This window comes from Chamaea fasciata, unplaced genomic scaffold (genome assembly GCF_029207755.1).
Source record: "Chamaea fasciata isolate MVZ Bird 193981 ecotype frontalis unplaced genomic scaffold, bChaFas1.0.hap1 SCAF_1, whole genome shotgun sequence".
In the NCBI taxonomy this organism is placed as follows: domain Eukaryota; kingdom Metazoa; phylum Chordata; class Aves; order Passeriformes; family Sylviidae; genus Chamaea; species Chamaea fasciata.
Genome location: NW_027094086.1, coordinates 126,265,621 through 126,278,811, shown reverse-complemented (window position 1 = coordinate 126,278,811; position 13,191 = coordinate 126,265,621). Strand labels below are relative to the sequence as shown.

Genomic DNA, 13,191 nt, shown 5'->3' with positions numbered 1-13,191 from the left:
CCACAGTCTGCAGCATGCTGTCCACACACCCCCTTTTCAGCAGAGCTGTCACCTAACCAAACCAGGACAAGCAGGATTAGGCAGTATCCAACAGCATCAACTTGCTAAGGCAGGGCAGAATATCAATACCAGAAATGGCTTATGCTTCAGGCAGGAAGGGTCAATGTCCAGCATGGCCACGTGTGGATATGGCCACAGGTTGGTGCTGACAGCCCGCCACCCTGACACTGCTGTGCTCTCATGAGGCACAGTCCTGTCCCAGAGCAGAGCTGCCTGACAGCAGAAAGAGGAATGGCACACGCCCAATATCATTTAAGGTGAGCCTTGAACGAAGCCTTCCACCTCTTCTGTTTAAGCCGGACTTATAAAAGATCCCGTTTACAAAAGCACGTAGAGATGCTTCACCAGAATGTCACCAAGGGAAATGCCCTCCACAGGCAGGGGCACTGCCTAAATGAAGGTAAGAAAAATTACACACCCTCAGCCTGTGCCAAAAAATAAATGAACGGGCAAGCAGAGACTAAGAGACACACACATCCCCACCCAACCCATCCCCACCTCATCCCCCAAAAAATGCAAATGTTTTTTCACCTGCCTGGTCATTACCTGCTTTTGGATAGACAGCCGCCTTTCCTGTATCAAAAAAAAAACCAATCAGAAGATTAAGAGATAACATTTTCTGTAGCTAAACTGGTCGTGATGCCAAGCAGATCCTGAATGGCTGCTCAAGGTCACTACTGTTTCAGCAGGATAGTTTTCTAGATTTTCTAGATTCTCCAATATTGTAGGTTTTCACATTACTAGACAGCTGAAACATTTACAAAGTTTATCTAATCTCTTGATTTACCTCTCACTTCATGTCCTTTCATCACACTTGTACTAGAAAATCCTATTCTCCTGCAATGCTTTGGGATTCTTTTTAAAATAAAGACTACCCCTTCCCATTAATCTATAAGTCTTGCAAACAGTTGCCAAAGTCCTACCACATTTTCTTTACTGAATATGAAGACTCTATCATCCTCATTAGTATACCACAGCTAATTCTCTAAATTTAAATGAGAATTTAAATTTTCTTCTCTCTGATGTTTTTTAACTAGCTACAAAATTTCGCCTGTATTGAATTAAGCACATTTAAATGATCTAAAAATTCTTCTATTAGGTTGTAGGTGGGAATTCAAGACCAATGCTTCTGTGGTTTTACTGTGGATTCCAGCAGGAGAAAATGTAGGTAGGAGTTGTGAAAATCCTGAAAGGCCTTGAAAATTTGAGTTGGGTGCTCTCAAAATTGTGTTTAAATCTTTCAGGGGTAAGCTTGGAAAGGTTACTGGGGAGGTAATAGCAACTGAAACAGGACAAACCCCCCATGATACAGTGTGTAAATTACACAGCAGAACTGGACATGAAAAAAAACTTAGTTTTGGAGAGCACAGAGATGAAATATAAGCAATTATTAAAAAGTGCAAAATTACTTCTTTTTCTTTTTGTCTAGGGACAGTTACAAATTCAGCTTCATTTGAAGTGAATAGATGTCTTTGTGAGATCTTGATTGACCTCTTATTCTCTACCGAAGGGTTGTTTTTTCTGATATAAAAATGGCAAGGAAGAAAATGTTATAATTTTTTTATTTCATTTATTGGCGATTCATCAATTGACTAAATATGTTTTGTAAATTTCCAAGTCAATTAGGACGGTAGCAACAGACTTGTTGTTTGTATGGCAACAGATTGTTACCATAGCATCAGAAAGTATTTTTCTTTTTAAATAGAAAGACTTATTTTTTAACAAGAATATATTTGCTAATGCCTTTCAGAAAAAAGAAGAGACTATTTAAAAGGTGGTCATATTTTTGGGATCTGGCTTTTATTGTTAATCTATCCTAGCATAGTATACTACATTAATTAAAAAAAAAGACATTAAATGATTTTGTGTTTATATTTATTGTCAGCAATACATCAGTTATGTAAAAATAACCCAGATGAAAATGTAAGACTTGTTACATTTTCACATCATCTGTATTAACTGTATTAAGCGGAATAAAGCTTAGTGACAATATACACAAATTTGCAGTAGTAGTTGTAAGTAAACATTTTGTGCATTAAAAAAGAAATATACATAATTTAAAAAATAAAAATGCATTACACAATTTACAAATTAACATTAATCAAAAAAAAAAAAGGTAAACATTCCTCAGACAGCTGCCTCCTCATTCTACAAAATAAATATTCAAGTAAATTAAGTTAGGCAAAATAAACTCTTAACTCTTAACAATTTACATAAAGGTAAAAAGACAGATTTCCATTTAATTCAAGGTATATTTTACAGTGATTTACACATAGAGTTTTTAAAATGGTCTCTTCAAATTGTAAGACTGGAAAAAGAACTTTATTATATTTTGGCAGGAGGAAGGGGGTTTCAAAATTGATGCTTTATACCAAATATAAACAGGCTTGTGCAGTTGCATCAAAGCTTCAAAAAGGAATTGCTCCAGGACTCAAAGCAGACACAGTAAGCTAGAAACTACAGTTTTAAAAAGGAAAATATAAGCCACCATATCAACAGGAAAATATCTACTTTTCTATTTTCTGAATGGTTTATTTGATCACTGGCAACATTACTTTCACAAACTAATAATCTACAGTAGTGGCTGCTTTAGGCACTGGATTTTTAGAAGCACTCTGATTTTTAAAGCAAATTGCTTTTCATTCTGTATTGATAATTCACATATTATTTATTTCTGTTTCAATGCTACAGGGCTTAATCACCTTTGCAACATTTAGATTTACATAACATTTCAGCCCTCTTTACTGCCTAGTATTTTTTTCTTGATAATGAGGGAAGCCATTCTGGCTTCAAATTTCTATGTACTTTGTTCATAGAAAAAGTAATAATAAAAACGCGCTCTAGATTTTAAATGCAGCACTAGTATGATGCAGATGTGCACCAGATATTCACTGATCAGATATAAAATGCAACACATACTAAAATACTTGCATGGATTGCAGAGGCCAAACATACTTTAAAAACCCTCCTATCTCTTTGTTTATCCATTTAATATGGTAAGAAAAAGGAGATGTCATACCTTTAACTTCAAGTTATTAAATGCTTAGATTTAGGACATAAAATTCTTCAAGGCAGGAACTGAGCGACACCTTCTGCTAAGACCAGCCAGTGTCATAAATAAAGATGACTCATTGCCAATGAAAGAAACCCTGTTCCCTCAATGCCTGCTTGGTCCAAAACTATTCGACAACACAGAATCAGACTTTTAAAAAAACAGAAATCATTATTAAAATCTGTCTCCATGTGTAGTTATTGTTCTTTAATACTTTATAATTTTTCCATGGTTTGTTTTGCATGTCCGACAAAGGAGGAACCAACCAGGTTTTTCTTCTTTTCTACTCAAGAATACTGAAAATTAAAATTATCAAGATTTGTATTTTTCCAATGGATCTTTACAAGGTGATGTAAGACTGAATACTCCAGTCCTGAAACACATATATGAATGAACCACTGCTGTGGCAGGGGGCCACGAAACTTCATTAGCTGCAGCTGGATCAAGTTATGAAAAGAGAACTTAAATCTGCACCAAAGATTGCTATCATTGTTCCCCTGCTCATCATTCCCATTTGGGGAACACCTACGCAGTGGAATGAAGGTAAATTTATTGATGCAGTAACACCACACTGATAATATGGCAGCTAAGTTAAAGTAGGACCATAATCTCTCTTGAATATCCAAAAAAATGCTCATTGGTTTCCAAAATTATTCTACACAGAAAAATGTGTGTATTTTTAAGAACTGATATTACCCATTGATGTCCATGAGAGTATTATCATTGATATCAGTGGATCTGGGCCAAAGTTTGCAAAGCTAGTTTCATTCAGTGCGCAAAAACTGGTGCTTCTTGAGTAAATAGAGTGGTGAGTAGGCAGAAGTGGTTTAGGTTATAAAAAAGACCTGAGAACCTAATATTGAACTTTATGTAACAATTATTTTTGAGAGGTTGCCTGATAAAGTTTTGTATTGCTTAGTAGTGGCACAGTCACTTGTATGTTCAGGCTGCACACAGAAGCCATTTGAGGAGAATTACCCTTCTCAGGTCACGGATCACATCCGTAACAGCCATGTGACATGAGTGGCAAGTCAATGAGCTTCATGTTGGAAGCCTAACACTGAAAAGCCATAAGCATGGAAGAGGTTAGCAGTGAGTTCTCATACTGCCAGAGTTTTTAAAAAAGTCATGAGTATTAAAATGGCAGAACTATCGATCTTATTGTTTACTTGCCAGTACACTCAGGAGTTTAAATAATTAAAAGAGTCTATTGAATTATCATAATTAGAAAAGACAAAACATCTCTGAGTATTGCACTGCCAGTAACAGTGAAAAAGCTCTCATTAACAGAAGGAAAGAAAAGTAAAACCATTTTATTTAGTTGAACAATCAGAACACCTTTTTAGACAAGAAGTGTGTCACTCACGATTACAGGGCAACCACTTTTCTTTTTCTTTTCTTTTTTTTCTAACAAAGTTAACAAATATAAAAAATCTAGTCATTAACAGCCTTCAAGGTACAATTAGAAACCAGCAGGACAATCTATACCAGTATAGGTAGATGGGGCAAGAAACTAGACACTTGTATTACTGCCATGGTGTTGAGTACAAATGGCTGCTGTGATGAGGAACGGTGTGTGTACAGCAAACGTCGCAGCTGATTCCATTCCGTCACAGTCCAAACTGAACACTACTCTCTTCAGGATTCAAGACCTGTCTACTTGACACTCCTTGCACAAGATACATCATTATTTTTTTCTGAAAAGAGGCAGTTTCTATGGCAATACTAGTTAAGTGCATATCATGCTGCACTAATATAGTGCAAAAATTTGCCTTACATGTAGCAAAAAAGATGCAGGCAACAGTTTGAGTTAGAGAAAGTAGAAACATATTGTAACATATACAGCAAGTATTTTTTTCCAGACACCAACCGCTAGAAAACAGTGAATCTGAGAATGCCTCCTTTCTGGATGCACACGTGAGGCCTTTATAATTTGGAGTGGTAACAGGACAGAGTTTTGCAAGAATTTTGCCCTCTTAGACGCAGGTTAACACAAGTTATCATCAACTGGCAAACTGTTGAACTTGCTCAGTGGATTAATCCCAGTTAAAAGTTAATATTGTACTAAGCACTAAAATGCTCTTCATCACATATATAATCTGATAGAATAATACATATAGTTCAACTGAGTATATATGTTACGTTTGAATATAAAGAGTCATAGACAGCTTGGTACAAACTCGTCATGCGTACTGATTATACTTGGTTAATGATGCAGGGGCTTCCAAGTGTTAATATTATGTCAGCTACAGTATTCTGGAGGCAGAAGTGCTGCTCAGTTCTAAGACTGAGGAAACACCACAGATCTCCAACTGCAGTCTCTATTGTGATTCTGCCTGATTTCTCAGTGCTGATGGTCTAAAGTAAAGGAATAATACCTTGAATATCGGTAGGCATTGTGAAATCCATTCTTCTTTATCTATGGTGCAGTTATAAAAAAGGAAAAATCAAAACACTTAATCCACTCCATAGAAAATCCCTGTGGCTTTGGACACCTTCTGATTTCATTCCTATAGTTTAGACTCCATTTGTCACCATGAGGAATTGTATTTTACATGTCTGCATCTCCATCATAAGCCAAGGTTAAAGGTTTCAGTCGGTTGTTCTGCCTTCTCTGGGGCTTCTTTGGCTTTTTGCTGAAACGATAAGATAACTTGTAAATAGAACAAGCAAATAATAACATACAAAAATGTATTTCAGTCTTAAATGAAAGATGAGCAGGTTGATAATGCATTCATTCAGATGTTTGTTCAAAAAATCCATAAGCTTGAAACCTTCCCTGGGATCACTAATTATCTCTTTATCAACCCAAAGCAATATCTAATTCAAAGCTCAGTTGTTCAGAAACAAGCTGTTATGGTGCTGATGTGACTTGATGAAACTCTTGGCAGGTACTCTTGCAACATCACTCAGTTTTCAGAAGAATTCAGAGCCTGCCACGCAATATTTGGTCAGGTATCAAAGCTGCAATCAGGTTCTTTTAAATTATGTGACTCAAATATTAAACCGCTCTTGACACATCAAGGTTTCTGCAGGAAAGATCCATCTTTTGATTGGTTTTATCTCATTAAACTTGTTGGAATGACTACAATTAATTCTGGATGTTATAATCAAATCAGCCATTAACAGCAGAGGTATGATTGTTCACCATAACATTCCTTTTCTAGCCTTGAATTAGATTTTAATCCAGCAGTATTTCCAATCCATTTGATATAGTTTAAAAAAATTACCAGGCCAAAGGAAAATGAATGTTTATCCAATCTTTAGTACTTATCTTTTTTTAGAGTGTATTGTAAGCCTTTCTTTAAATCAGGCCTGTGCACCCTCAGTCTTGTCCAAAATCTTATTCAGCTGTCTCACTTAGGCTGCTCAAATCTGAATCTTTTATATGAAACCTTTTGTTACAATGATTTGCAGTAGCCACAGGTTCCAGTCCAAATAATCTAGTGTTGTTGAATGCTAAAGGATTTCTTTTTCCTCAAACCCCACCCTCCCAAAAAAACCCCAACCAACTTACCAAAAAAAAAAAAAAGACCACAAAAAACCCCAAACAAACAAAAAACAAAACCCAAACTAAACCAACCAACCAAAAGCAAACAAAAAAACCCAAACAAATTTTTATATTACCTAGGCAGAAGCGAGGTTTTGGGCAAAGTTTACTGAATGGCAAACATACCCAGAAGCCTCCCAAATGCCTACTAATGCAGCACAGCCAAGAATCTGATGTATATGATGACACTTCCCTCACCTTTCACCTGTACTGTCACCTGGATCAGAAATTCCAAACAGTACCTAGAAAACTTCAGGGAGAATACTCTCAAAGGTGGCTTATTCAAAAAAGTATTAGTTCATGTATTAAAAAGATGAGAAAGTTTTCAGATTTTTTCTGGTTCTGTGTCTCTATATCTTGTCAAATATAAAATATTATTTGCCTGGTTACTAAATTTCCTTCTTGCTATTTCTCTCAGCATTTTTTGATACAGACACAATAAAATTATTCTGGACACTGTATAAAACAACTGAGATAAATTGAGCAAAAATGAACTGTACACTAAGCTACCCCATATTTGTAAGTTCTTATACTCTCAGAAGAGCATGGGGTGATCCATCATCTAGAGTACCAGCAGAATCTACTAACCTGAGTCTGGACAAAAGGACACAGCAAATTAAACACTGCAGTTCACAGAAGTGCCTGCAGTTTCTACAGCAGCAGATGTAAACATTTTCATTACAGTCTGTGAGGGGACTGTTTTCTTATAAATAATTAAAGAACTCACCAGGCTAGATAGATCATAGAAACAATAAAGATGAGTAAAACAAATGCACCAGCAGCTACACCATAAACCCAGGTCTTCAGCCTCCCATCTAAAAGGAATGAATGTTAGTCAGTAGTGTTTGAGTTAGTCTTGTTGAATTATTAGTTCTGATATAGCATAGAAATATTTTAATAATCCAAAATAAATGTCTTCACTAGCAATTACAGTGTAATCAGACTAAATATTGTTAAATAACTGAGCAGTGACTTCTCTGTGCTCTGCTTTTCTGTTGAAGTCAGGATAATTCAAGTGGAGCTGAGATCTGGAGCAGAGGCAGCAGGTGAGAGACCCAGAAACTCAGTTTTGGGGCCCTAGCGAACAATCCCTCAGTATGATCATAGGGCAGGGCATCAGCCTGGGACCCATTTAGCATCACTTCCTATTCTAGCTCTGGTAAAGCAATCTGCCTGTTACATTTATTCTTGTTCCTGTTTACTTCTATGTTTTCAAATGTCCTTAGCATGCTGTACGTCATCCATCCCTTAACTGCACACACAACATCTTTTACTACTGCATAAAGTATTAAAATTTTTAAATTTCTTTCCCTACCAAATGCAAGCTTTGTAATAAATTACCTCTCCTCACAGAATAAAAATACACAAAAAAAAAGACCACCCATGCTCATAAATAAAACAACTGTCTGTTGTTAATGAGGACTGTATTTATGTGCAGCCTGTGGAGTTTGTATTTTGGACATGACGTCCCTGGACGTTTAGGCACACATACCACTCTCCTTCTTGCCTCACGTGCACACATGTCTATAAGGAAAATGATGTGGCTTTGTCTGTGGGGTTTTGCTCTGCCCCCAAATGATCATGTCACAACTAAAGGTGAGTGCATGCTTTTTGACTCACTACTTTTATCCAACTCATTTTTAAAATTTCTAAATGGCTTTTTGCAAACATTGTTTTCCAGGGGGTTACCTAGCCTTGTTGCCTCTCCTTGACAATAAAAAAAGAATAATCATTATAAAACTGAATTATTTCATTTTCAAGTGGTACAAGTTCTATTTCATGAAGTTGTATTTTCAATGTAAGCAAATACAGCTAAAATTTTCTGACCAAACACTTAGTGCTTCTCGTTAGCTCTGCAGAACAAGAAGACATCATCAATGCAGTTTCTATTTCCACAATAATATTAACAGAAGTTAGACTAAGCTTGCTTGGTTACACAATAGTGCTCTCCTTTGCTATGCAGTTAAGCTCACGCTTTCTGGTCTGTAGCAATGCAAAGTCTTGCTGTCATGTGGACAAGTTCTTCAAGACTAATCAATATCAGAACATTATACCTTCATTACCTTAATCAACCTAATGAAACATTGTAACTGATAATAACTGACATTACTGAATACCTGATCCGTCAAAGATTAATGGAACAGTACATTTGACCTGACATATGCTATGATATAATAATATCAGTGAGGAGAATTCAGACTTTAGTACTGCTAAAGAGGTTAGTTTCCTCTCTCCTTGGCTTATTTCCATTGGTAAATGTAAGAGGTTTAAGGTTTTTTCAGATTGGCGTCTTCTAAAATAGTAACATCTCCTTGAAAAAAGGCTGGCAATATCTTGTTTACAGATTTGTTTTTGTCAAAGCAAGGAACTCTGTTAATGAGATCATTCCTATTATGCAACAACTGACATCTACCTCAGGCTTTCTGAATTCCCTCTGGACAGATTATTTCTAAGTATGCAAGGGAATTGGCATCTCAGATTCATCTTTTTGTGGAAATATCTCAGCCCAGACTACTGAAGAGAACAGTTTTTAATACCTTCCCTTCTGGAATGCAATGTAATTTGTAGAAGAAAATGAAAGAACTATTTTATATCTAGACTTAGAAACTGTGAGAAAAAGAATAATCATGCCAGAGTAAACCCAAACCTTTCCAATAGATATCCAACCTTAAAACATTACAATCAAGCCTAAATCTCATGTGAATTGGATAATGTTCACTTTCTCTTACACTTGCTCATAACTTCACTGCATAAAATATTAGTTCTACTGGGTATATTTGAGATTATCTGAACTGGGCTATGTTTCCTTCCCAACTCGAATTACATAAAATTGGTGAGTTTTCATGAAGTTTCTCAAATGTACCTTGCTCCAAAACCTTCCCTGAGCTCACATGAGTGTCCATATTCCTGAAGTGCTGAAGGTGACTGTCTGATATTTGCTTATTGTTATCACTCTGCATGTTACAACACACCCTCTGCCATTTTCAGGGCGGTTTAGCTAAAGTGAGTAAATGATAACACATTTGGTAAGATGCTGTTTTTTAAAAGAGGACCAGAAAAGTTTAATTTTCCATTTTTTATTTTTGATTAAAGTACTTGGAGTAAAGACCATTTTATTTCAGGTATCAAATATAATATCAAAATACAAACAATAGTAAATATTAGTAGGACTAATGGGATCTAACATGAGTGTTTCTAATTTATAACCCAAACATTATTTAATCTGCTTATTAGAAATATTTTTATAAATCTCAACTTGAAACATCCTATGGATTATGCTGTAAAGATAGTTCTTTCAATTCTGCAATTAAAAACATTCAAAGGCCCTTTAGAAATAAATGACCACACTAATACACAAGTGCATTAGTATATTTAGCCCTATGTGACTTAAGAAACACTTAAGATGATAACCACTTACTCTCTTCTATATTAATAATATTTTGGACAAGCAACATATCTCTTTATGTGAAAGTATTTTGTAAATTAAAGTTTTTTTAAATCAAAATATTTAGTAGCACTAGAAAATATTTACTAACATCTGATTATATGATGGACTTTATGACTTTTTAAATGAAAATTTCTCCTATATTCCATGCCACTCTTGCATATAAGTCTTTCCTCAGCTCTAAAGAACATGGTCCATCATAAAAGCAAATGCTGCTTGTAGATACTTAGAGCAGGCCCATGCTAAATATCAATAATATGGTTAGCATTTGACTAACATGAGTTAGTTTAAACATGTATATTTCAGAAAAGCATTAGCAAGCCTATACCAATTACTTTCCTACAACTGATGCTATGGCTGCAAATTTTAAGAAGCCTTTACTCTCTCCAGTCTTTAGTGCTATTTTTTCATTCCTCCGTCAACAGAATTATTGATTAAGACACCATAATGTAATATACTGACTTGCACCTTTGCAGCAATTGCCTTTCAATTTGCATTTCAAATACCGTCTGTGAATTCCAACAGGTAGAATGGCTAAAAGGAAATCTGTGCTGTAAGATTTCACTAAATATAATGATGGAGTAGTGAGAGGGCTAGGTGTTTACTTATGTCTCTTTGTTTTCACTGAGAGCACATATCTGTCTTCTTAAATGAACAGTCAAGGGTTTTTCTGGTCTTCCTAGGTAAACAAAAATACAAATGCCAGACCCTGCAGCAGTACTTAGCACTGAGAACTGCTCATTGCATGACTTCACCTGGCCCAAAAGGCTGTAGAAACCAGGTCCTTCCTCGTCCTGACTGGTTACTGGAAGGCTGGGTAGGGTTCACAGCTCGACTGGTTTTCACATCTCCCTTTTTGTCCTCCATGGTGGGGATCACCACCACCGGGATGAGAGTGCACTGCTCGAGTGTGCCATCAGAGGACATAACTTCAGTGTATCCATCTTCACAACTGCATGTTCTAGTCTGTAGGGAACAAGTGTTTTACAATGTGCAGCAGAAAAACAAGGTTTTCTGGGAGCTATAAAGCATAACAACATGGATGACTGGAAGAGAAGACTGTTTTGATGAGTGCTAGCCTGGAGAGTACCTCTTCATATATTTTTATGCAAGTTCATACCTTATCAACAGAGATTATTTAACATTTAATTGAAACGTAGAAAATTGTGCGAGGTGGATTTTAATGAATTTGTGACTAGTAAAATCTCTGAGAATACTTTTTGTTGGCATAATCTTTGTAATCAAGAGATGCGTGGGAAGCCCTTCTGGGGGTGTTCTATGCTCCAATGCAGTAGCACATACCTCACTGCAGTAAGCGTGGGGTTGGCTGCACGGTGGGTTACATGACCTGTCAGCATCTGGTTGGCGCATCACTAAACAGCCCCCTGTAGGACAGAAAATCATATTTTCACATGGTAATACCTCCCCACTGATGAAATCACTTGCTGCAGTACATCATGGATGACAATCTTGTTGCTAATTTGAATGTAGTAGTCCTACTTTTATTCCAGGGTGAAGGATAATTGGAATCAAGTATTTTCTTATATGAAGAATAAGGATATGGCAAATGTATTTAATTTCATGTGCATTTTAGAGAACTAAATAAAGCCTTTTGTTTCCCCCTTTTTTCCTTTGGTGGATTGCCTAAAAAACCAATTAAAATGTTTTCTTGTACTTATGGGAACAGATTGGGTTCTCTAGGGCCCTCCTTATGACTTACATATTAAAGCTGTGGCCACAATAGAAATAAAAGTATCTTTTTTCTTAATTTTTTTTTCCTGTTGAACTGAAAACAAGTTACTCGTTCCTGTTTATGAAAGGATACCTGCTTTCTGCTGCGACTGGGTCACTTTCACATGTGCCTTTCTGAATCAAGGCTTCATGTTAGTCTGAGATTTTATGAAAGGAAAGCAGATTTATCAGTAAAGCATGTACTGAATGTTACAATACTAATGATATTGTGGGTTTCAGTGTTTTCTTTTTTTACACAGACTTAGTTTTCATTTCTACAGCTTAGTACAGTTATTGTTATGGACCAATACACACAATCAGGCTTTCACTATCATTTCAGCCAGAATGACTTTAAAATGCATTTAGAGCTAGTTTCAATTTACCTGTGTTTCCTTTTAGCTTACAGAAGTGGGATATGCATCACATTGTTTAAAATTTTTACTGCTACAGGACAACTTATCATGCATCTCCCACATTAATACCCTTTCTATACTGGTGTGATATGATGATGAAATCCTGATGGCTGAGGTTGGTCACAACCATAGCAGATGCAGTTAGTTGTGGTTATGTAGATCCAAGTGTTAATGGGATGGCTGGTGAAGAACAAAGAAAGCCCTGCTGGTTGCCATAAGTTTTCCCCACCCCCAGAAAAGAAAATCATACATCCTAGCATACAAATCACATGCCTGTGGGAATTTATGTAATAAAATATCAGTCATCCAAGGAAGCAGAAGGAAAGAGTTGTCTCATCGCCCATGGGAAATAACACCTTCAAGTGAAAAAGAACTATTCAGCACAATGATATTATGGAGTAAGTAAATAGAAAAAGACTTTAAAATACCAACAAAACTCACAATAATTATTCAAAAATGTCTGAATTAAAATACACTGTGTTAGAGCCAAATGTGCAGCAATAAAGCTGACAGGAATCATAGATATGGGTTGCTTCTGAATCAAAATAGGTAATCGCAATTTAAATCAATCATGTACGTGTGTCTATCACGTCTAGGAGCTCATAAATACTGTAGTTTATACAAAACACTTTCAGAAAATGTGCAAATTTAAATTAAAGTCTGATTCACTACTGTATATTTAATGCAGAGAAGTTCCCTCTACATTATTTATTAATATTATAGAATATAGAATAGAATATTATATTTAAGTGCTGCATTTGAAAACTATCATAAAATCCATGAAAACTATAGTTTTGCATTTAACAGAAACACATGAAAAATATAGTTTTGTGTTGCATGGAGACCAGTGATTGCATGTTCTGGAATATTCCATTAGTCTTCCTTTCGAATCAGAAAGTTGCCACAGCTTTAAGGCCACATACAAAAAAACTTGAAAAAA

The 13,191-nt window shown here is 35.9% G+C and overlaps 1 protein-coding gene across 1 annotated transcript in view; it reads right to left on the bottom strand.

Annotated features, from left to right (window-relative positions):
- Nucleotides 1-1,576: 1,576 nt before the first annotated feature.
- The window catches only part of THSD7A (thrombospondin type 1 domain containing 7A), a 278,494-nt gene continuing 266,879 nt past the window's right edge, over nucleotides 1,577-13,191 (bottom strand). The window contains exons 27-30 of the mRNA XM_066196734.1: nucleotides 11,410-11,492; nucleotides 10,863-11,073; nucleotides 7,390-7,477; nucleotides 1,577-5,748 (exon numbers count right to left, since the gene is read on the bottom strand). Of these exons, the coding sequence (XP_066052831.1) occupies nucleotides 5,664-5,748; nucleotides 7,390-7,477; nucleotides 10,863-11,073; nucleotides 11,410-11,492 (467 nt within the window). The 3' untranslated portion in view covers nucleotides 1,577-5,663. The remainder of the gene's footprint in view (nucleotides 5,749-7,389; nucleotides 7,478-10,862; nucleotides 11,074-11,409; nucleotides 11,493-13,191) is intronic.